General features: G+C 44.3%; 1 protein-coding gene across 1 annotated transcript in view; it reads right to left on the reverse strand.

The window, feature by feature from the left end:
* SRP72 (signal recognition particle 72) overlaps window positions 1–2,481 on the reverse strand; it is a 47,850-nt gene extending 45,369 nt beyond the window's left edge. Inside the window, exon 1 of the mRNA XM_089670867.1 lies at window positions 2,321–2,481. Within this exon, the coding sequence (XP_089526993.1) occupies window positions 2,321–2,435 (115 nt within the window). The 5' untranslated portion in view covers window positions 2,436–2,481. The remainder of the gene's footprint in view (window positions 1–2,320) is intronic.
* Window positions 2,482–24,775: the final 22,294 nt, after the last annotated feature.

Genomic DNA, 24,775 nt, shown 5'->3' on the forward strand with positions numbered 1-24,775 from the left:
GTGTTATAAATAAGGGAGACTTTCTTCACAATGCACACCTCATGCATGCTGCTTTTTTATAAATAGTTGTTAGTAAAGGCAAATAACGGGGGAGGAATATGTGGATTAAACTAATCAGATTTAAAACAGAAGTGCAGCCAAAATCACAAATAGAAAAATCAGCACAAGGGACATAACTTACAATCGGTAGGATGTGTTCCTTGTGCTAATTCCACTTCTGCTAGTGAAGATCTTCCTCCACCCACTTTCTTTACCTTTATGTCAAGAATGCATGAAGGTAAAAAAAAAAAATAGATTTCAGAACCACTTTTAAGAAAAGAAGGCCAAATGCAGCCCTTGCTGTGATCAGACTGCATTTAAAGTGATACTAAACCCATGACCCTGCATCCACTATATCTGGTCTCCCACAGAACATGGAAGTGCAATTATTTTAGTAAATATAAACTGCTAGAAACCTTTTCTCATCAGCAGTATATGAGTGAGTATAGTAGTCTTGTGACTTCTATCAGTGTTTGGCCGAGCATTGGTTAATGCTTGTAGGATGAGTTTTCATTCTCCTCTGACTGTCCTGTGAGGCTGCCTGACCCCTGACACTCAGTCTGGACAGTGCTGATTGGCCCTGTGCTGATCACATGCACCCTCCCAAAGAAAAAGAAAAACCTCCAGAAACACACACTAAACTGAACATGTGCAGAGTGACACCTAATGCTCTGTACTATCAGCAGATGGATTGAGGACAGTAAAAGAGGGGGAGAATCAGAGCAGACAGGATCAGCTTTTTTTTTTTTTTTTTTAACCACCTCCCGCCTGTCATTATACTATATGGTGGGTGGGAGGTACTTAAAAAAAAAAGCTGTTTGATCCTGTCTGCAAGGTGGTTCTCTCATTCTGGGAGAACGTCATATCCCTCGGACACAGCGGATCAACAGAAAGAGCCAAAGATGTTGGCTCGGTCATGTGATCAGCTGTGTCCAACCACAGCTGATTGCATGTAAATAGGGAAATGCTGGTTATCGGCATTTCTCTCCTCATGAGCTGTCACGCTGACAGAGGAGAGGAAGGGAGAGCCGGTAATCGGCATCCCTCAGAGGAAACTGATCAGGGAACTGTGCACTGATCATCAAGGCACTGATGATCAGTGTGCCCTGATGATCTGTGTAGCCCCAGCAGTGCCACCTGTTAGTGTCCATCAGTGCCAGCTGTCAGTGCTCATCCATGCCAGCTGTCAGTACCCATCAATGCCACATATCAGTGGCTACCAGTGCCCATCTGAGCTGCCTTTCAGTGTCACCCATCAGTGCCACCTATCAATGCCAGTCAGTGCTGCCAATCAGTGCTGCCTATGAGTGCCAGTTAGTGCCGCCTATCAGTGCCGTCAGTGCTACCTAACAGTGCCATATATGAGTGCTGCCTTTCAGTGCCCATCAGTGCCACCTACCAGTGCCTCCTCATCAGTGCCACCTATCAGTGCAGCCTCATTAGTGCACATCAGTGAAGGAGAAAAATCACTTATTTACAAAATTTTATAACAAAAACTAAGAAAAAACTTTTTTTTTTCAATTTTCAGTGATTTTTGGTCTGTTTAAGAAAAAATAAAAATCCCAGAAGTGATTAAATACCACCAAAAGAAAGCTCTGTCTCAAAAAAATGATAAAAATTTCATATGGGTACAATGTTGCATGACCACACAATTGTCAAAGTGTGACAGTGCTGAAAGCTGGAAATTGGCCTGGGCAGGAAGGGGGTATAAGTGCCCTGTAGGCAAGCGGTTAAACACAAAAATATAACAAACATACTTTATTGCATATACAGACTGATTTTACAGATGTGGGTTTAGTAACACTTTATAGGCAAAAGCCAGTGTCCAGCAACAGTGGCTATAAACTCAAGCCCAAAAGGTGCATATGTTTTGATGACGATTATGTGACAAATAATGTGGACAGCACAGGCAGTAGGTTCCTTTCATACTGTAGGGAGCAGATCTGTTTTTCCTGTTGATTACAGGGTGCAGGTGATATATTAAATTAAAACCTCCTAGCTTCCTCATAAAAAAAGCCTGCAGAATTCATCCACATTGCCATTACACACAATGCAGGTCAGTCTAGGGATTATATGCCTTTGCAGTAAACCCATACATACATAGGAAGGAGAATAGGTCTCATTTTTTGTCATTTTATTAAATGGATATGCTATCAATGAATGAATGAACCCCCTGATGTTATAACTGTGTTTCGCCATAGCCACAGATCCATGTTTACCTGTCACAATCCTTGGAACCCCCAAGATCTCACATGGGACAGTACAGGCTGCCCTCACTTACTTTTATTGATAGACTTCAGCGCCCTGGTGAAGTCCCCGTTCTGTCCAGCTTTGTTCACATCACTCCACAGAGAAGCCAGGGCATTAGTGCCTGCCGCACCCCCAGGATTCGCCATCTTCTGCCCCTAGAATAGTACGGGCACGTAAAGTGGATGGAGAGAACGTCTAGTAATGATGACGGAACGTTCGCGACAGCAGCTCACTCCATGTTTGTTGTGGGCAGAACCACCGAAGAACCGTTCATATATATGAAACACTTCGCTTTGCTTTTTACACCTACGTAAAAGTTACACATATGTCAACTGAATGAGCTATTCTGACTCAATACAAGTCATGGTATGTAGTAGTTACTTGTTTACAGAGTTTGGTTTGACCTCAACAAAAATGGCAGAAGGCTCTACTTTCTGAGCCAGCGCTAGCGACTGACACGTTTCAGGAGAGGCTGCTGGCCACGCCTCGTTATGGAAATACTTCATTCTGCTTCCTGTACTGAGGATTTCTCGGCAGTCTAAGCACCTTGTTTTGTTTTTCCTCTGCTGATCGCGTTACATTGTTTTACTTTTTAATTAAAGTGCCCATGTGTGACTTACGTAGGTGTAAAGGAGTTTGCTGCGAGATAATCGACCATCACCATTTAGTTTACCTAAAGCTTTGCTGAATGTTTTCTATAGCCTCTATTTTTTACTTTTTGCTATAAAACGTCAAGTAAAAAAATGTTAAAAATCAAGTTTTGTAATAAATTTGGGCAAAAATTAATTTTGCTCCATGTCTTTGCTAAAAACAAAATATCAATACATGTACATTAATTGGTTTACGTGAAACCTATAGCATCTACAAATGGTGGTATATATACTGGAATTTTTCAAAAAAGTTTTTTTATACTAGTAATGGCGGTGATCAGCGACTTATAGTAGGACTGCGGCGGGCATTCTGTCACTGGGGGGAACTGACTGTCACTGACATCCCCAGTGACACTAATACAGTGATCAGTGCTAATAAAGAAACACTGACACTACTAATGACACTGGGCAGGAAGGCGTTAACATATGGAGCAGGGGCGGACTGACAACTTATGGGGCCCCCGGGAAATAGGGGATCATGGGGCCCCTGTGTCCTTGCCCGCACTCAAAAAAGCCTATGAAAAAGGTACCAGGGGCATCTCATGGGGCGCCCTACTGACCCCGGTCCCTCGGGCAGTGCCTGAGTTTCCAAATGGTCAGTCCACCCCTGATATGGAGCGATCAAAGGGTTGTGTTTCGCTTACACTGTGTGGTTTTACTAGGGAGACTGCTGTGCAGAGAGAGAGAGAAAGCAGCTTGTTTATGCTGACAGTAAGGGGTTTACATCTGGGGCAATCAAAGGGTTAACTGTGTGCTGTGTGTGTTTTACTAGGGAGACATGCTGCTGTGTATTTTTCTGCTGTGCAGTGAAATACACAGCACCATGTTACTGCTGGCAGGAGAGAGACCTGTTGTTTATACACTGGTCTCTCCCTTGTCAATGATACTCTGCTATCGCCGGGTGGCAGCAGAAAATCTCCTTCTGGGACCCGGTGATCAACATCTGTAGCCACAAATGGTGGCGTGAGTAGGGCGGTGTGCACCCCCTATCTGGAAATGCGAAATCACGTGTATATATACAGTACGTGATGTTGCACAGCCCTGCTGCCCTGTACAGTACTTCTGCTATAGGGCGGTCGGGAAGCGGTTAAGCACCTTTCTTGTTTTTTGTCTGGTGATAGCGTTCGATTCTTTTTTTTTATTAAAGTACTTATGGGTAATTTACGTAGGTGTAAAGGAGTTTGCTGAGGGATATTTGACCATCACCATCTAGTTTGCCTGACACTTTGCTGATTGTTTTGTAAAGGGAGCGCTAGTCAATATACTTAAAGGGGTTGTCCACAGCTAAAAAAAAAAATTAAAGTCAGCAGCTACAAATCCTGTACTTTCTGACTTTAAATAAAAGGATACTAACCTGTCCATGGGTTCCAGTGCCATCCTCACCCAAGCCAATTCTTCAATCAGATTCAGGTCCAGGCACCAGCATCCTGTGGAGAGCTGGCTATACTGCTTTTAGCCTCACAGTTGGCCGCCCACTGCGCATGCGCAAGATGTGCTACACTTTGTGAATTGTCTCACAGTCTTCTGGTACCTGTGATGTGTTCTACAAGACGGAGGGGGACAATCCGAAGTGGGAGCCGGTACCTGTCAAAACTTAGTACTTCCTCCTGGGTGAGTTCTGCTTTAGGCTGCTTTCATACTGAGGAGTTTTGAAGCACTTTTGTGCTAAAAAAAAGCACAAGAAATGCTCATGAAAAATGCTTTTCTATGTATAGTATGTCTATGTATGTTTTCACTCTGGGGTGTAAAAAAACCTGTTTGCACCATTTTTGGAGCATGTTTGTTCAGTTAAAAAATGCTCCAAAAACACCTCTTCCCATTGAAATCAGTGGAAAATGTCTTAAAAATGCACCCGGGAAGCATTTATGGTGCAGTTTTTAAGTCACATGCAACTGCATTTACCGATGATCTGCTGTGTCATTGGACACGGCTGATCACGTGGTAAAAGGCCGCTGTGATTGGCCTTTTACCACATCAGCTGTGTCCGTGGGATCAGCAATCATGGAGATCACCGGGTGCGTGCCCTAAGAGGCGCACGGGAGGGCGTGTTCTGGGAGGACATCATATGACGCCCTCCCAGAACTGGCTGGCCACGGTGAAGCCGTCATTTGGCTATCTGCGGTCGGCAAGTGTTTAAAAAACACACCAAAAGCATGGTATAAACGCAGCAAAAACACATATGCCTTTTTTCCATGGATCAGTGTGAAAGTAGTTTTAAAGTGGTTGTAAAGGCTCAAGGTTTTTGACCTTCATTCTATTCATTCTACGCAGTTCCCAGCCCCCTCAATACTTACCTGAGCCCCATCGCAATCCAGTGATGTGAATGACAGCCTCGGTCTCTGCCTCTTCATTGGCTGAGACAGCAACGAGAGCTTGCTCCCACTGCTGTCAATCACAGCCAGTCAGCCAATGAGGAGAGAGAAGGGGCACGCCAGGTCATGGCTTCGTGTGTGAATGGACACAAGGAGCAGCGGGTGTCCCATAGCAAGCTTTTGCTGTGGGGGCACCCAACAGAAGGGAGAGGCCAGGAAAGCCTGCGGGGGACCTGAGAAGTGGAGGATCCATAAGCCATTACACACAGCAGGTAAATTTAGCATGTTTGTTATTTTATAAAAAAGAAAAAATGAACCTTTAGAATCGCTGTAAGGTGAAAAGGAATGGATGCTGTGTCTAGATTTGTTTTCCTCGTGAAAGCTGGGCGCACTGTTCCAAAATAACCAGTAAATTAACAGAAATTGATATATAGTAGCAAGACATGTGAGAGGATTACTAAAAGGTGTCTGGGACAAGTTCTATTGTAACTCATTGCAGTACCCATAGCAACTAATCAGCTTCTCTCTTCTGTTTGTTCCACATAGCTCAAGGTGTTTGTACATTCATGGCCAAAAATATGGGCCCCCTGCATTTTTGTCGGATGATGAACCACTTCTCCCAGTAAATTGTTGCAGTTACAAATGTTTAGGTACTCTCATGTTTCTTTCTTTTGTTTGTATCGGTATGACACATAAAAGTGGAGAAACTAAAAGCCAAATCTGACACATTCCACCCAAAACTCAAAAAATGGACTGAACAAAATGATTGGCACCCTCAATTTAATATTTTGTAGCACACCCCTTGAAAAAAATAAGTGAAATTAATCGCTTCCTGCAACCATCAATAAGTTCCTTACACCTCTCTACTGGAAGTTTGGACCACTCTTCTTTCACTAACTGCTCCAGGTCTCTCAGATTGGAAAGGTTCTTTTTCCAACTGCTGTTTTGAGATCTCCCCACAGGAGCTCCCATCATGTCATTTCCCAATACGGCAAGCGGGAGGCAGTTGAGGCTTGTCTGAGAGTTCAGAAAGCAGGAGAGCTGAAATCACACACTGCAGAGCTTAGTAAGGAGAGTTCTGAGAGCTGATTGAAGGAAAGCTACACAGCCCCCCAGGGGCGTATCATGAAATCAGTGGGTCCATGTGCAAGATCAAAAGTGGGCCCTAGACAGTGATAAAGAAAAAATGTGGTGCGCTGCAGCGAAAAGTGGGTGTGGTTTCAAAGGCACTTTTAAAATGGGCATGGCTTAAAGGGGTGTGGTTGAATAGTGTCTGAGTTGACTTACATAGTGCAGAATGAGGTAATGTTAAATAGGAAATGTACAGTGTGAAGTGTATGGCGGTGGGTAGCATGTGCAGGGAGAGGAGTGCAGAGTGTATGGCAGTGGGTAGTGTGTGCAGGATGGTATCAGTATTGCAGTGGATGGTGTCAGTAGTTCTTCATTTTTATTATTATTATTTTATTTTTTTTTACAGTTTTATGATTTTTTTTTCAATATAATGTTTTATTATTTTTATCATTTTTTCAAAATGCTTCTGGGTAGCCAGTGAATGGTGTCATTAGAGCAATGGAGTGGGTGTAAGATTTTTTATATTATTTTTTATTTATTATTTAACTTTTTTATTATTTTTTACAATTTATTTTTGTATTATTGTTTTCACAATGATTTTGTGGGGGCAGTGGATAGTGTCAGTAGGGAGTGAACAGGGAGCACTAGTATATTTTGGGATGTCGTTAGATTGGGATGAATAAACAGAACCTGTACCCCCTTATATCACACATCCCTGTCACAGTCCCCCTTACATCAGATGTCCCCACATGGGACCAACTACTACCATAGGCTGATGACACAAAACTAAACTTCTTTGGCTGCACTCATGAATGCTATTGCTGGAGAACAAAATAGGAAATAGGAGGAGAGGAGGGAGAGAGATTTGGGGGAAGGAAGGAAAGAAGTGGAGGAAGAAAGGAAGGAAATGGATGGAGGAAGGGAAGGAATGGGATGGGGGAAGGAAGAAAGGAAAGGGAGGAAGGAAATGAAGGAAGGCAAGAAATGGAGGAAGGAAGGGAAAGAAGGAAGGAAGAAAAGGGAGGGATGGAATGGATGGAGGAAGAAAGGGAGGGAGGGAGGAAGGAAGGAAGGGAGGGAGGGAGGAAGGAAGGAAGGAAGGAAGGAAGGAAGGAAGGAAGGAAGGAAGGAAGGAAGGAAGGAAGGAAGGAAGGAAGGAAGGAAGGAAGGAAGGAAGGAAGGAAGGAAGAAAAGGGAGGGATGGAATGGATGGAGAAAGGAAGAAAGTGAGGAAGGAAGAAAAGGGAGGGAGGAAGGGAATGGATGGAGAAAGGAAGGAAAGGTGGGGATGGAGGAAGGAAGGAAAGGAAGGGAGGAAGGGAATGGATGGAGAAAGGAAGGAAAGGTGGGGATGGAGAAAGGAAGGAAGAAAAAAGGAAAGAAGAAAACGGAGGGAATCAATGGAGGAAGGAAGGAGAAAAGTAAGGAAGAAAAGGAAGGGAGGGTATGGATGGAGAAAGGAAGGAAGGAAAGAAGGGAATAGATGAAGGAAGAAAGAAAGGAAGAAGGAAAAAGGGAAGGGAGGGAATGGAAGAAGGAAGAAAGAAATATAGGAAAAAAGGAAGGGAGGGGAGGGAATGGATGGAGAAAGGAAGGAAAGAGAGGAGGGGAAAGAAGGAAAGAAAGAAAGAAAGAAAGAGAAGGAAAGAAAAAAAGAAAGAAAGAAAGAAAAGGGAAGGAGGAAAATGAAAAGGGAGGGAGGGGATGGAGGAAAGGAAAAGGAAGAAAAAGGAGGGAGGGAATGGATGGAGGAAGGAAGAGAGGGGAGGAAAAAAGGGGAGGAAGGGAGCGGAGGAAGGAGGTGGGCGGGAGGAAGAGAGGGGAGGAAGGAAGGGTTGGAGGAAGGACTTACTTGGCTGGCCTCTGGTTCACTGACTCAGTCAGAAGCATTACAGAGCTGTCCGCTGCTCTGCATACAATTTCCCGCCCACACATCCCCTTCTGCACTGCACAAACTGGAGTGTGGGCGGGCACAGGGGGAGGCAGAGCTGATCCAGCGTCTCTCTCTCTCCTATTGGTGCAGAGGATGGGGGGAGGGGCTGGACACTGAGGAGCACACAGGGGGGCCCACAATGAGAAATCCAATGGACAGCTGGGTTGATTGGTGCAGCGGTGGGGGCAGTGACAAGCTGGAAGCCACTGGAGGGAGAGGAGGAGATGTGGCTTCCATCTGCTTCATTGAAAGCCATACAGGGAAATTGGTGCTTATCACTTCCCCTACTGCTGCACTGATCATCCCTGACTTTGCTCCTGATACATCTCATCACAGTTGGGCCCCCCTCGTGGCCTGTGAGTGAAAACCCTGCACTCATGGATGATACTCCACTGACACCCCCCTTCACACAGCTCACAAGAACAGAGCTGAGGCTGTCAATCTGCTGGAGGTACCTCCCTGTCAGCATTTTTTTCATGATGTTAGGAAAATTTGTCAGAAGTGACTCATGCTGATAGCAGAGGGACAATTCAGCAGACAGAAATTACACTTGGTGCTCTTAAATGAGACAAATACACGTTACAGAGGGATATGCTTTCTCCATATTTCATGTCAGAGGTTTATAACCACTTTAAGGGAGAAGTTGGGCCAAAGCTCATTTGGCCCTACTTCTCTTGAGGATCACAGGAGTGCACTTATTTTTGTACTTCTGTGGCACATTTTCAGCTGACACCAGCCAAAATCCACTGGGGGCTGACATCACAGACTCTGGAGAGATCCTGACTTTAACCACCTCAATACTGGACACTTTCACCTCCTGCCTGCCCAAGCTATTTTAAACTACTTCAACACTGTTAGACATACAGTATCTCACAGAAGTGAATACACCCATTCACATTTTTGTAAATATTTTATTATATCTTTTCATGTGACAACACTGAAGAAATGACACTTTGCTACAATGTAAAGTATTGAGTGTACAGCTTGTATAACAGTGTAAATTTGCTGTCCCCTCAAAATAACTCAACACACAGCCATTAATGTCTAAACCACTGGCAACAGAAGTGAGTACACCCCTAAGTGAAAATGTACAAATTGGGCCCAATTCATGTGACTCGTTAGTGTTAAAAGGTCTCAGGTGTGAATGGGGAGCAGGTGTGTTAAATTTGGTGTTATTGCTCTCACTCTCTCATACTGGTCACTGGAAGTTCAACATGGCACCTCATGGCAAAGAACTCTCTGAGGATCTGAAAAAAAGAATTGTTGCTCTATATAAAGATGGCCTAGGCCGGGTGTCGGCAACCCGCAGCTCCAGAGCCGCACGCGGCTCTTTTTCACCTTTGCTGCGGCTCCGGAGCACACTGCCCACCAGGTGACAGGCAATAGGGTTGCCGTAGCTCAGTGGTTGGCAAGCCGCGGGTCTTTACACACTTCAATGCGGCTCTTCTGTGTGCCGGGCGCCCGCTCCCCTCCCTCCTCTCGGGCGGCCGCCCCAAAAGTCAGGACTCTGCAGCTAGCCCAGCAATGGGCAAACTACGGCCCGGCGGACCTTTTAATCTGGCCCGCGGAGCGTGGCAAACATTGGCTGTCAGGATGTAGGCGGGGCAGCGTGACGAACTCCTCTCCTCTCACAGTCTGCCCTGAAGACCGGAACGGCGCGGGAACACGGCGAGAGGAACGCGTGGAGCAAAGGTAAGTGAATTGACACAATATGGGGAATGAATTACTATAGGGGGGATGAATTACTATATGGGGGATGAATTACTATGGGGGATGAATTACTATGGGGGATGAATTACTATGGGGGATGAATTACTATATGGGGGATGAATTACTATGGGGGATGAATTACTATAGGGGGGATGAATTACTATATGGGGGATGAATTACTATGGGGGATGAATTACTATATGGGGGATGAATTACTATGGGGGATGAATTACTATATGGGGGATGATATACTATGGGGGATGAATTACTATATGGGGGATGAATTACTATGGGGGATGAATTACTATATGGGGGATGAATTACTATGGGGGATGAATTACTACATGGGGGATGAATTACTATGGGGGATGAATTACTATGGGGAATGAATTACTATAGGGGGGATGAATTACTATAGGGGGGATGAATTACTATATGGGGGATGAATTACTATGGGGGATGAATTACTATATGGGGGATGAATTACTATGGGGGATGAATTACTATAGGGGGAATGAATTACTATATGGGGGATGAATTACTATGGGGGATGAATTACTATGGGGGATTAATTACTATATGGGGGATGAATTACTATGGGGGATGAATTACTATATGGGGGATGAATTACTATGGGGGATGAATTACTATGGGGGATGAATTACTATATGGGGGATTAATTACTATGGGGGATGAATTACTATGTGGGGGATGAATTACTATGGGGGATGAACTACTATATGGGGGATGAATTACTATGGGGGATGAATTACTATATGGGGGATGAATTACTATGGGGGATGAATTACTATATGGGGGATGTATTTTCAGTTTTAAAAATGTGGCTCTCAAAATAAATTTCAATCGTGGTTTTGGCGAGATTTGGCTCAGTTGAAAAAAAAGGTTGCCCACCTCTGACCTAAGGCTATGATTGTGACTATGACGATACACTGTGGCCCTGATTAACCCTTTGCTTACTGGGCCCTTAAACCCCCTTCATGACCAGAGCGCCTTTTGCAATATATGCAGTGTCGGATTTGTTTTAAATGTTGCAATGGTTTTGCGGCTCCCTGTCTTTTTTTCCCTTCGGAAACGGGTCCAAGTGGCTCTTTATGTCTTAAAGGTTGCAGACCCCTGGCCTAGGCTATAAGAAGATTGCCAAGACCCTGAACCTGAGCTGCAGCACGGTGGCCAAGACCATACAGCGGTTTAACAGGACAGGTTCCACTCAGAACAGGCCTCGCTAAGGTCAACCGAAAGGGTTGAGTGCATGTGCTCAGCATCATATCCAGAGGTTGTCTTTGGGAAATAGACGTATGAGTGCTACCAGCATTGCTGCAGAGGTTGAAGGGGTGGGGGTGGGGTCAGCCTGTCAGTGCTCAGACTATATGCCACACACTGCATCAAATTGGTCTGCATGGCTGTTGTCCCAGAAGGAAGCCTCTTCTAAAGATGATGCGCAAGAAAGCCCACAAACAGTTATCTGAAGACAAGCAGACTAAGGGCATGGATTACTGGAGCCATGTCCTGTGGTCTGATGAGACCAAGACCACTTATTTGGTTCAGATGGTGTCAAGCGTGTGTGGCAGCAACCAGGTGAGGAGTACAAAGACAAGTGTGTCTTGCCTACAGTCAAGCATGGTGGTGGGAGTGTCACGGTCTGAGTGCATGAGACAGCATGAGTGCTGCCGGCACTGGGGAGCTACAGTTCATTGAGGGAACCATGAATGCCAACATGTACTGTGACATACTGAAGCAGAGCATGATCCCCTCCCTTCGGAGACTGGGCCGCAGGGCAGTATTTCAACATGATAACAACCCCAAACACACCTCCAAGACGACCACTGCCTTGCTAAAGGAGCTGAGGGTAAAGGTGATGGACTGGCCAAGCATGTCTCCAGACCTAAACCCTATTGAGCATCTGTGGGGCATCATCAAACGGAAGGTGGAGGAGCACAAGGTCTCTAACATCCACCAGCTCCGTGATGTCATCATGGAGGAGTGGAAGAGGACTGCAATGGCAACCTGTGAAGCTGTGGTGAACTCCATGCTGAAAAGGGTTAAGGCAGTTCTGGAAAATAATAGTGGCCACACAAAATATTGACACTTTGGGCCCAATTTGGACATTTCCACTTAGGGGTGTACTCACTTTTGTTGCCAGCAGTGTAGACATTAATGACTGTGTGTTGAGTTATTTTGAGGGGACAGCAAATGTACACTGTTATACAAGCTGTACACTCAATACTTTACATTGTAGCAAAGTGTCATTTCTTCAGTGTTCTCACATGAAAAGATAGAAAAAAATATTTACAAAAATGTGCGGGGTGTACTCACTTCTGTGAGATACTGTTAAAAAAACCCAGTTTATAAAGTATCAGACCCATGCCCTCGTGCTCATGCACAAAGGCAAACACTTGCGTCAGCCCCACCCGCATATGTAGACAGCGATCGAACCACGAATGTGAGGTATCACCCTGAATGTTGGATTATGAGCAATACTTCTAAGGCCAGACATTTAAACTTGTAACCTGTAAAGGCTTTTAAAGCATTGCCTAAGGATAATTGAACCACTTCCTGTCTGGCCCATGTACATAAATGGCCGGATGGGAGCAGTGCAGGAGCGGGTGGCCGTTTATAAACACCCTCCCGCATTCCTTGCCTTTGCTTGCTCCCTGGGAGCGCACGGCGCCACGATCAGGTGCTCGCTGTGTCCTCCGGACACAGCGGTACACTGATCACTGTACGGGACTTCTGTTTGAGGTCCCGATCATGTGATCACTTATTGGCCAATCAGTGATCACATGAATAGTAGTAAGCAAGATGTCACTTGCTGACATCATTGCTTACTACTAGTGAAAGCTGTGAATGATCCCAGAGGTCACATGGTACATGGCTATTCACAACAGCCTTGTACCATGTGACTATCTGTGAACAATCACAGCTCTCGCAGTATTTTTCAATGGCTGCAAGAATGCAGCCAGAGAGAAGGAGAAATGATTGCATATACAGCCTTTATGGGTGTAAAAGCAATCAGTGCTAAAAAAACAAAATCCTCATCACCCCCCACAAGTAGTACAGTGTCACAATGGTGACACTGTACTGCTAGGGTGATAGTATGTTAAAACAAAAAAAAACAAATTATAATATTAAAAAATAAAATAAAAATGTAAATTTTTTTTTAAAAATTATAATTTTTGGTTATAAACTAACTTGGGTTATTTTTTTTTTTTACTAAAAAGATAGCTGAATACATTTTGTCCAAGATTTATGAAGAAAGGTTATTTGTTTGCAAAATTGTATAAGAAAAACACTTTTTTTTAAACAATGTTTGGACTTTTTCATTTATATAGCAAAAAAATAAAAATCCCAGTGGTGAATAAATACCACCAAAATAAAGTTTTATCTGTCTCAAAAAAATGCTAAAAAATTCATATGGGTACAGTGTTGCATGACTGCGCAATTGCCATTCAAAGTGTGATAGCACTGAAAGCTGAAAATTGGCCTGGACAGGAAGGGGGTGAAATTGTCCATACTTGAAGTGGTTAAAGTCAACATTCCACGGGTGTGCGCAATTTTAAAGCATGCCATATTTGGTATCTATATACTTAGCGCAACATAATTTTTTATATTTTTCCAAGAATTGGGAATAATATTGGGTTTGTGTTCACTAAAATTCATTAAAATTTTCCAAAAACTTTTTGTTTGAAAAACCGCTGCACAAATATTGTGTGACATAAAAAATTGCAACACCCATCATTTTAGTCTCTTGGGCTTTTGCTTAATATATAATGTTTGGGGGTTTTAAGTAATTTTCTAGAAAAAATATGCAGATTTTTACATGTAGGAGAGAAATGTCAGAATTGGCTTTGTAGGAAACTGGTTAAAGAGTATGTAAACCCAACATTTCATATTCCTGATATGTGCCTGCTGTACTTGTGACTTGTATGGAAACGTATCCTGTTTTCTTTCTATGTTTCCTATGTGTGAAATCCCTGGTGTTTCAGTAAGTCCCTCATTTTTCCTATTAACCACTTGCCTACTGGGCACTTATACCCCCTTCCTGCCCAGGCCAATTTTCAGCTTTCAGTGCTGTAGCACTTTGAATGACAATTGCGCGGTCATGCAACACTGTACCCATATGACATTTTTATCCTTTTTTTTACACAAATAGAGCTTTCTTTTGGTGGTATTTAATTGCCACTGGGTTTTTATTTTTTGAGCTATAAACAAACAAAGAGCAAAAAAAATTTGACAAAAAAAAGTTTTTCTTTGTTTCTATTATGAGATTTTACAAACAGGTAATTTTCCTCCTTCATTGATGTGCATTGATGAGGCTGCACTGATAGGCAGCACTAATAGGCAGCACTGATGTGCTGGAACTGATGATGGTGCACTGATATGCAGCAATGATGGGCACTGATAAGCGGCACTGATGGGCACTGATAGGTGGCACTGATGGGCAGCAGTGATGGGCACCAATGGGTGGCACTGACTGGCGGCACTACTGGGCACTGATTGGTGGCACTGCTGGGCAGCACTGATGGGGGGCACTGCTGGGCACAGGTGGGTGGCACTGCTGGGCACAGGTGAGTGGCACTGGTGGGTGGCACTGCTGGGCACTGATCATCAGTGCTGATCTGTTTTCTGACAATTGCCAGTTATCGGCAGTACTATCCTCATGGTGTGACAGGTGTCTGGACCCCTCCCCAGAGGAGAGCTGCCAACTATCCCTGCAACCCTCGAAGTTTCCACTTGCCCGCAAGTGGAAATAAGGCCGGGGTAGTGAGCAGTGCCGAGACTAAGGGTGTGTGGGAGGGGTGGCAGTGGGGGCGGTGACAAGCAGCGATCTCCTGTATGGCTTTCAATAAAGCAGCTGGAAGCTGCGGGAGGGAGAGGAGGAGAAGTGGCTTCCAACTGCTTCATTGAAAGTCATAAAGGAGATCGCTGCTTGTCACCGCCCCCACCGCTGCAAAGAACATACCTGACAGCTCAGTTTTCTTTCTGCCCCCACCGTTTTTGTGTACTTCTCAATGCCCAGCCCCTCCCTCCATCCTCCGCACCACTAGGAGAAGAGGGGAGAGAGGCTGAATCTGCTATGCCTCCCCTTGTGCCTTCCCACACTCCAGTCCATGCAGCTTCAGAGGAGGTGTGGGCGGGAAACTGAACACAGAGCAGCCGACAGCTCTGATGCATCTGAATGAGTCATGGTGAGTCTGACCTCTCTTCAATCCCACCCACCCCTCCCTTCCTTCTTTCCTTCCACCCCTCTCTTTCTTCTACCCATTCCTTTCTTCTTTCCTTCCTTCCTTCCACCCCCCCTTTTTTCCTTCCTTCCACCCACCCCTCCCTTCCTTTCATCCACCCCTTCCTTCCTTCCACCTACCCTTCCTTCCTTCCATCCACCCCTTCCTTCCGCCCCTCCCTCCCTCCCTTCCTTCCTTCCTTCCTTCCTTCCTTCCTTCCTTCCTTCCTTCCTTCCTTCCTTCCACCCACCCCTCCCTTCTTTCCTTCCACCCCTTCCTCCCACCCACCACTCCCTTCCTTCCACCCACCACTCACTTCCTTCCACCCACCCTTCCCTTCCTTCCACCCACCCTTGCCTCCCTCCCTTCCTTCCACCCACCCTTCCCTCCTTTCCTTCCACCCACCCCTTATTTCCTTCCACCCCTTGCTTCCTTCTTTCCTTCCTTCCTTCCACCCATTCCTTCCTTCCTCCCACCTACCCCTCCCTTCCTTCCATCCACCCACCCCTTGATTCCACCCATCCTTTCCTTCCATCCACCCCTTCCTTCCTTCCTTCCTTCCACCCAACACTTCCTTCCTCCCATACTTCCTTTCACCCACCTCTCCCTTCCTCCCACGCCTCCCTTCCTTCCACCCACCCACTCCTCCCTTCCTTCAACCCACCCCTTACTTCCACCCATCCCTTTCTTCCTTCCACCCCTTCCTTCCACCCACACCTCCCTTCCTTCCTTCCACCCACCCTTCCTTCCTTTCTTCCACCCACCCCTCCCTTCCTTCCTTCCACCCACCCCTCCCTCCCTTCCTTCCACCCACGCCTCCCTTCCTTCCACCCACCCCTCCCTTCCTTCCTTCCTTTCTTCCTTCCTTCCACCCCGCCCTCTCTTCCCTCCACCCACCCCTCCCTCCCTTCCTTCCACCCACCCCTCCCTTCCTTGCACCCCTTCCTTCCTTCCACCCACCCCCCCTTTCTTCTTTCCACCCACCCCTCCCCCCCTTCCTTCTTTCCACCCACCCCTTCCTGTGTGTGTGGGGGGTTAAAAATGCAGCTCAGCTGTGAGCTGAAACCCCATCCCCCAGAAAAAAAATATCTACAGCCCTGTTCTGTGGGGCTGCATGAGTGCTGCTGGTGTCGGGAAGCTGCATTTCATTGATATTGTGAAATCACAGATGTACTGCTTTATATTGAAAGAGAAGGTGCTACTATCACTCTATGCCCTTGGTCGTCGTGCACTTTTCCAACATGACAATGATCCAAAACACACATCTAAGGCCACTGTTGCATTTCTGAAGAAGAACAGGGTAAAAGTGATTCAGGGGCCAAGCATGTCTCCTGATCTGAACCCAATCGAACACCTATGGGGAATTCCTGAAGAGACAAGTTGAGAATCACTCTCCATCCAGCATCCAGGCTGTAAAAGAGGTTGTTTTTGAGGAATGGAAAAAAGATAGATGTTACAATATGTCGCCAACTTGTTCATTCCATGCCTAGAAGACTTGATGCTGTCCTTACAATTTATGGAGGTCATACAAAATACTAGATAAAGTAGTTTTTGTTGTGGGTTGTATTCATTTCTGCGCCAACTAATTTGAGTAAAACTGAAGATGTACACACTACTCAAAAAAAATTTAAGTAAAACTTTGAAAACACATCAGATCTCAATAGGGAAAAATATCATGCTAGATATGTGTACTGATATGGACTGGGTAGCGTGCTAGGAAAGTAAGGATGCCTCATCGATGGAAATGAAAATTATCAACCTACAGAGGACTGAATTCAAAAACACCCCAAAAATCAAAGTGAAAAAATTATGCAGCAGACTAGTCAATTTTGCTGAAATTTCATTGCAGCAACTCAAAATGGCATTCAGTTTGTTTGGCCCCCACATGCTTGTATGCATGCCTGACAACATCGGGGCATACTCCTAATGAGATAACAGATGGTGTCCTGGGGTATTTCCTCCCAGATCTGGATCAGGGCATCATTGAGCTCCTGGACAGTCTGAGGTGCAACCTGGCAGCGTCGGATGGACCAAAACATGATATCCCAGGTATTCTATTTGATTTAGGTCAAGCGAGCATGGGGGCCATTCAATGGTATCAATTCCTTCATCCTCGAGGAACTGCCTGCATACTCTTGCCACAAGACCAGGCATTGACATGCACCAGGAGGACCCAGGACCCACTGCACCAGCGTAAGGTCTGAAAATGGGTCCAAGGATCTCATCCCGATACCTAATGGCAGTCAGGGTGCCATTGTCTAGCCTGCAGAGGTCTGTGCTTCCCTCCATGGATATGCCTCGCCAGTCCATCACTGACCCACCACCAAAACGGTCATGCTGACAATGTTAAAGGCAGCATAATGTTCTTCACCTGTAAAACCATTCCTGTTTTGGGGGTCGTCTCATTGTTGACCATCTAGTGCACCTGTTGTTAATTCCATTAACACCAAAGCAGCTGAAACTGATTAACAACCCCCTCTGCTACTTAACTGACCAGATCAATATCCCAGGAGTTTAATTGACTTGATGCTATACTCTGATTAAAAAGTGTTCCTTTAATTGAGCAGTGTGTATATACTGTATATATATATATATATATATATATATATATACACACGCACGCTATATTGCCAAAAGTATTGGGAGGCCTGCCTTTACACGCACATAAACCTTAATGGCATCCCAGTCTTAGTCTGTAGGGTTCAATATTGAGTTGGCCCACCCTTTGCAGCTATAACAGTTTCAACTTTTCTGGGAAGGCTGTCCACAAGGTTTAGGAGTGTGTCTGGGAATGTTTGACCATTCTTCCAAAAGCACATTTGTGAGGTCAGGCACTGATGTCGGATGAGAAGGCCTGGTTCCCGCTCTATTTAATCCCAAAGGTGTTCTATTGGGTTGAGGTCAGGACTCTGTGCAGGCCAGTCAAGTTCCTTCACCCCAAACTCACTCATCTATGTCTTTATGGACCTTGCTTTGTGCACTGGTGCGCAGTCATGTTGAAACAGGAAAGCGCCATCCCCAAACTGGTCCCACAACGTTGGGAACATGAAATTGTCCAGAATGTCTTGGTATGCTGACACCTTAAGAGTTTCCTTCGCTGGAACTAAGAAGCCAAGCACAACCCCTAAAAAACAACCCCACACCATAATCCCCCCTCCACCAAACTTTATACTTGGCACAATGCAATCAGGCAAGAACCATTTTCCAGGAAACCACCAAACCCGGACACGCCCATCGGATTGTCAGACAGAGAAGTGTGATTTGTCACTCCAGGGAACACATCTCCACTGCTCTAGAGTCCAGTGGCAGCATGCTTTACACCACTGCATCCAACACTTTGCATTGTACTTGGTGATGTAAGGCTTGGGTGCAGCTGCTTAGCCATGGAAACCCATTCCATGAAGCTCTCTATGCACTGTTAAAAAATATAAAATATAGTGTTGCGCTAACTCATAACATATTTATGCAAGTGAAATGATAAATGAGAAAAAACAGAGTCTTTGTAATGTTAGAGTTCAAATCCAATAATGTGCTTATAAGTGCTTGAAGATAAAACGTGCTCCAGATAATTCCAAAAATTACAGTGCTCCACCGCAACAAAAAGTGCACATCCATCTACGAATAAGGATGGTCGCTCACCTCATGAAATCGAACTACATGATAATATAGGTCAACCAAGCATAGTAATTCAATAAAAAGGCTCCAGATGGCAGCAAAGAACTGATTGAGGCAACACCATAGATGACCATATATGCTCATATGACAAGGATCTCTTCATAACTCCATATCGACATATCAATCCATGAGGTTGGTGGCGTAACGCGTGGGCCGGAGCTTAGTGACGTCAGTTCCATTCACGGACTTGTGGACCGGACGTTATATGCTGTATACCGATCTTTGCCATCTTTTAAGATGTGAATGATACTCTGTGTGTGTTTTAAAAAAATTAAAACGTTATTTTACAATGGGAGGCTGTTTTTCTTCCTTATATTTCGATATGGAGTTATTAAGAGACCGCACTTGAATTCACTGAGCTCCTGAGAGCAGCCCATTCTTTCACAAATGTTTGTAGAAGCAGTCTGTATGCCTAGGTGCTTGATTTTATACACTTGTGGCCATGGTGGTGATTGAAACACATGAATCCAATGATTTGGAGGGGTGTCCCAATACTTTTGGCAATATAGTGTGTGTATATATATATATATATATATATATATATATATATACACACTATGTTCCCCATAGGTGTTCAATTGGGTTCAGATCAGGAGACATGCTTGGTTCCTGAATCACTTTCACCCTGTTCTTCTTCAGAAGAAGAATTTTTTTAATTGATCAGTGCTGATGTGCTGGATGTTCTTGAGGCCCTAAAATGCCAGGACAGCACAAGTAACCCCCAAATGAACCCTTTTTGGAAAGTAAACAGTTCAAAGTATTTAGTAAGAGGCATGGCAAGTTTTTTTAAAGTTGGAAATTTTTTCAAAAATGTTTGGGAAAATGGAGAAATTAAGTAAAATGTGTTTTTTTCACAAAGTTGTCATTTTACCAATTTATGTCTCACACAGCATGAGTATACTTAGAATTACACACCAAAACACATTCTGCTACACCTCCTGAGTATGGGGATACCATATGTGTGAGTTTTTTTTCATAGCTTAGCCACATAGAGAGGCTCAACATCTAAGGAGCACCTTTAGACTTTCAAGGAGCATAAATTACACATAAATTACGCATCTAATTTCCTGACTACCTATCACATTTTTGGAGGCCCTGGAAAACCAGGACAGTGGAAGAACTCACAAAATGACCCCATTTTGGAAAGCAAAAACTCCAAGGTATTTTTTAAGAGACATAATTCAAGAACACAGACTGTATAAAATGCAAACAAGCTATAATAAATTAGCCTTTATTTTGGACAATATCAGTGCTAATAACAAGATGTTCTGAATGAGTTGGCTACTGGGGCATAAATAAATGATTTACATCTCACTCTGTTCATAAATTGAGCCTCATGCACACTGCTGCTCATGTATGTGAGTTCAAGAGCTTTTCGTGTTTTTCTGCCAAAGCCCCTGAACTTAACTCAATAAAAGCCTACATGTCCATGCACACATAGACTGTTATCAGAATTTAACTGGAGCAGCGTTTAGGGCCAGTGAAACGTCCCTCTCTTGAACACAGAAGAATCAGGATCAGGAGAGGTATGTTTTGGCCAAAAATTGCTAAACACAGCAAAAATACATTTAAAAGTGTCTAAATTTGCCTAAGCACTAATGGCATGTAGTGCTTGGGCATTTATTAATTTCAGTGGCAAGTACTCTGGTACTGCGGTAGATGTGTTCACACGCGTTTTTGCCACGTTTAGCGTTTTTCTGCTGCCAGAAGAAAAACGTTCCAATGTGCAACAGGCCTTACAATGAAGACATCAGTGAATATATTTTGTTTGTATAAATAGACATTTTATGTAAGTAACAGTAGATGTCAGTGTTTACTTGAAAAGGACATTTTTATTGTATATCACAGATATCCATCTCAAATGTATCTTGTGGCTTTATTTTGTGTGTGTTTAAAGCTTGGGCTTAGTAATGTTTATTAAGTGCCAAACTGCAGACCTTACTATAATGGGTTTCTCTTTATCTCTTGTGTACAATGCTTTTGCAGCGTTTTACCTCTACTTTTTTGAATCCTTAGGGCTGAAATCACACATGGTGCAGTGGCAAGCCTGTCATCGCAAGTACACAGAAAACAATTGTTTCCTGTGCGTCCCATTCACACTGCAGCTCAGATGGGAGCTGCGCCATTATGCGGACATACTGCATATTATTGCTCTGCTGTACTTTGCCAGAAATTAAGTGTATGTTTTACTAAACCCACAACAGTAAAATCAGTCTATATATGCAGTAAAGCATGTTTGTTTTTTCTCACTGTGGAACTTAAGGGGTTAATCCTCTGCATTGTGTAAAAAGGATGTTTGATCCTGTCTTCTCTGATCTTCCTCTTCTTCCACGTTCCTCACTTCATCTCCTGATGACACAGCCTTGGGGACACTCTGCACATGATCAGTTCGGTGTGTACTGCTAGAGATCTTTTTCTTGGGAGGGTGCATGTGATAAGCACAGTTCCAATCAGCACTGTCCAGACAGAGGGTCAGGGGTTATGGAATCTCATAGGGCAGTGAGAGGAGAATGAAAACTTCTCTTACAAGCTTTAACATGTGCTCGCTGGACAAAGATAGAAGTCACAAGACTGCTTTAACTGCTGATGAGAAAAGGTATTATGCAGTTTATATTTACTAAAATAATTGCTCTTCCATGTTCTGTGTGCTGTGGGAGACCAGATTGAGTGATTACAGGGTCCTGGGTTTAGTAACAATTTAACTCTGGACACTGAGTACAAAATGTAAAAACTATAAAAAGCAGTGTAAGTACCCCTACCAAACTGTCCCGTTTTAGACTATTATTTTTTATTATTATTATAATACAGGATTTATATAGTCCGACAGTTTACGCAGCGCTTTATGAAGTCTAAGAACCTTGCCGTCAAACTAGATATCAGAGAAACAAATAACTGAATGCGATAATTTGCTTACTGTTGTGACCTGTGATTAGCCCACAGCAATCACATGGTACCTGGCTACCTGTACCATGTGATTAGCTGTAGCCAATCACAAATCAAAACCATAAGAAAGCTGTTCATAGATGTTAACCCATTCATGACAGCTAAAACTATTGCTTAAACAGTGCTCATGTATAAGCAAAAACAGTGTAAAAAAAAAAATCCTCGATCACCCCCAGAGTAGTACAGTGTTTCTGTGGTGACACTGAACTAGTCTGATGAAAGTATGTAAAAAAAAAAAAGTAAAAAAGAAATAAAATGTTAAAAAAACAAAATAAAATTTTTTTTATAAAAAAATATTTAACCACTTTCCGCTGCCCCCTCCAGGTCCTTTAAGGGGTTATAAATGCCAGGAGGCGGAGGCTGGCATTCCAACCATGTGACCGCCGTGATTGGCACTCACAGCAGTCACATGTTTGGCAAGCTCCCAATTGCAGGTATGCGTCGGGAGCTTTCCGGTACCTGCTGGTAACTGTTCTGCGCTTTCAGTACAGAAATACTGTATGTGTATTTAGGGATGTATTTATGCACCATTAAAGCCCACCCAACAAGAGGCACATCTCTCAATCTCTATCTCAGCAGCCTCAGCAGCACAAAAGGAATGGACAGGAAATAGCTCTGTACAGAGCTTCCCATTCATCCATAAACTGAAGCATAGTAAACACAGGTACCAATCAGTGACTTTAATAATTAAGACAAGGAAGGGGCTGGTAAATTACACATTTACCAGCCCTTTCCCTGGTCTCCATCCTTACATCTCCCCCTCAGCAGTCAGAGGGAGAGTGGAAGGGGGGAAATCCGACAGAGATGCAGGGGGATGGGAGTGCCAGTGGAGTACACAGGAGCCCAATCACAGCAGGTGGTGAACAGGAGGCACGGTGGGGCAACATATAGAGGAACTGTTCCCCTCCATTTTCCGAAAGGCTGCAGAAGGGAAATTAGAGGGGATTGGTTCCTCTATATGCCGCCTCGCCGTCCCTCCTATCCAGGTGTACAGGGAAAGCCACCCAGTATCTGGAGATGTGTGGAAACCATTTAAAAAATGAAAAAATATATTTACAATGATTATTATTGGAAAAAAAAATTCCTTACATTGGTGGTCAGTGGAAGAAAGGCCCTTGTTACATCAGTGATTAATGAAAGAAGGTCCCCGTTACATTGGTGGTCGATGGGAGACGGGCCCCAATTAATTACATTGGTGGTAAAAGAGAGAAAGGCCACCATTATATTGGTGGTCAGTTGTAAAGTGTCCTTGTACCTTAGTTGTAAAAGGGAGAAGGGCTCCGTTATATTAATGGTCAACAGCAAAAGGTGCCCCATTACACTGGCATTTAAAGGGACAAAGGCTCTGGTATATTAATGGTCAACAGAAAAGGTGCCCCATTACACAGGCATTTAAAGGGACAAAGGCTCTGGTATATTAATGGTCAACAGAAAAGGTGCCCCATTACACAGGCATTTAAAGGGACAAAGGCTCTGGTATATTAATGGTCAACAGAAAATGTGCCCCATTACACAGGCATTTAAAGGGACAAAGGCTCTGGTATATTAATGGTCAACAGAAAAGGTGCCCCATTACACAGGCATTTAAAGGGACAAAGGCTCTGGTATATTAATGGTCAACAGCAAAGGTGCCCCATTACACAGGCATTTAAAGGGACAAAGGCTCTGGTATATTAATGGTCTACAGCAAAGGTGCCCCATTACATTGGCATTTAAAGGGGGAAGGACCCCCCCTTACATTTGTGGTTAATGGGAGAAGGGCCCCCTTTACATTGGCAGTCAGCTGGGAAAAGGAGCTCACATTGGTGGTTAATGGGAGAAGGACCCCTGTTACATTGGTGGTCTAAGGGAGATGGACACCCATTACATTTATGGTCAATGGGAGAGGGGCCCCCATTACATTGGCGGTCAGTTGGAGAAGGACCCCTGTAACCTTGGTGGCCAAAGGGAGCAGGGCCCCTTAACTTTGGGGTCAGTGAGTGAATGGCCCTTTATGTTGTTACTCTGTGAATAAATAACTCTAACATTAGTAGTCAATCTTATATTTGGGTTAGCTAATATGACTGGCTGATATAGAAAACAAAAATATAAGAGACAAAAGATGCTGTTTGGATCAAAACTTTTAAAATGGCAGCATGAATCCACTTTAAATGCCAATTTATTAAAGGCTCTAACTGGTCGTTAGTCCAGTGCATATGGGGTAACTGCATAAATTCCCTCTCAGGTCGGTCTATACATGGCTTGGTTACCCACCCCCTGTCTTCTCCAAGCACTGCTCACCTCCCCGCAGCAGGAAATGTCAGTAGGGGGTGGGTACAGTCCATGCACAGTCCAATCTGAGAGTGATCCCATATTATCTCCTGTTTGGAGGATAGCTGTTCTGACATACGTGGGGAGAGCACAGACTGGTATCCACCTAGATCCGGCCATGAAAAGAGCAAGGAAGGCCAGGAGACAGCAAAGGGGGGGGTATTTGAGAGAGGCCCTGGGCTGGAGGAATAATCTGCAGGAGCCTGTACATTGCACCCACCATCCACTGATCTCAGTTGCAATGCCAGGTCCAAGATAAAAAAAATAATAAATGCACATTTTTCCTTTTGCAATATGGGTGCATTTATTATTTTTTTTAGACAGTGGAATATGTGTTTACCACCTTTCACACATGTAAGTGGGCTTTAACCTTTTCATGCCGAGCGTTTGCATATATGCGGATGCTCGGTGGGTGGGCCTTAATGCCTAGCGGTCATATATATATATACCACCCTGTTGAAACAACTGGGAGTGTGCAGGGAACGTGCTCTCAGCAAGCTAGCCGGCGGGGCCGGTAAGCTCCTGATGCAATTGCTTCTCAATCATCTGATCATTGTGACAGGCAATCACAGTGGTCACATGACTCAAATGCCCGCCTTTGCCTGCTGCCCTTTAGAACTTTAGGGCTGGGACGTGGGA

This window comes from Staurois parvus, unplaced genomic scaffold, assembly GCF_062004578.1.
Source record: "Staurois parvus isolate SC_StPar_1 unplaced genomic scaffold, SC_StPar_1.0 ptg000096l, whole genome shotgun sequence".
Classification (NCBI taxonomy): Eukaryota; Metazoa; Chordata; class Amphibia; order Anura; family Ranidae; genus Staurois; species Staurois parvus.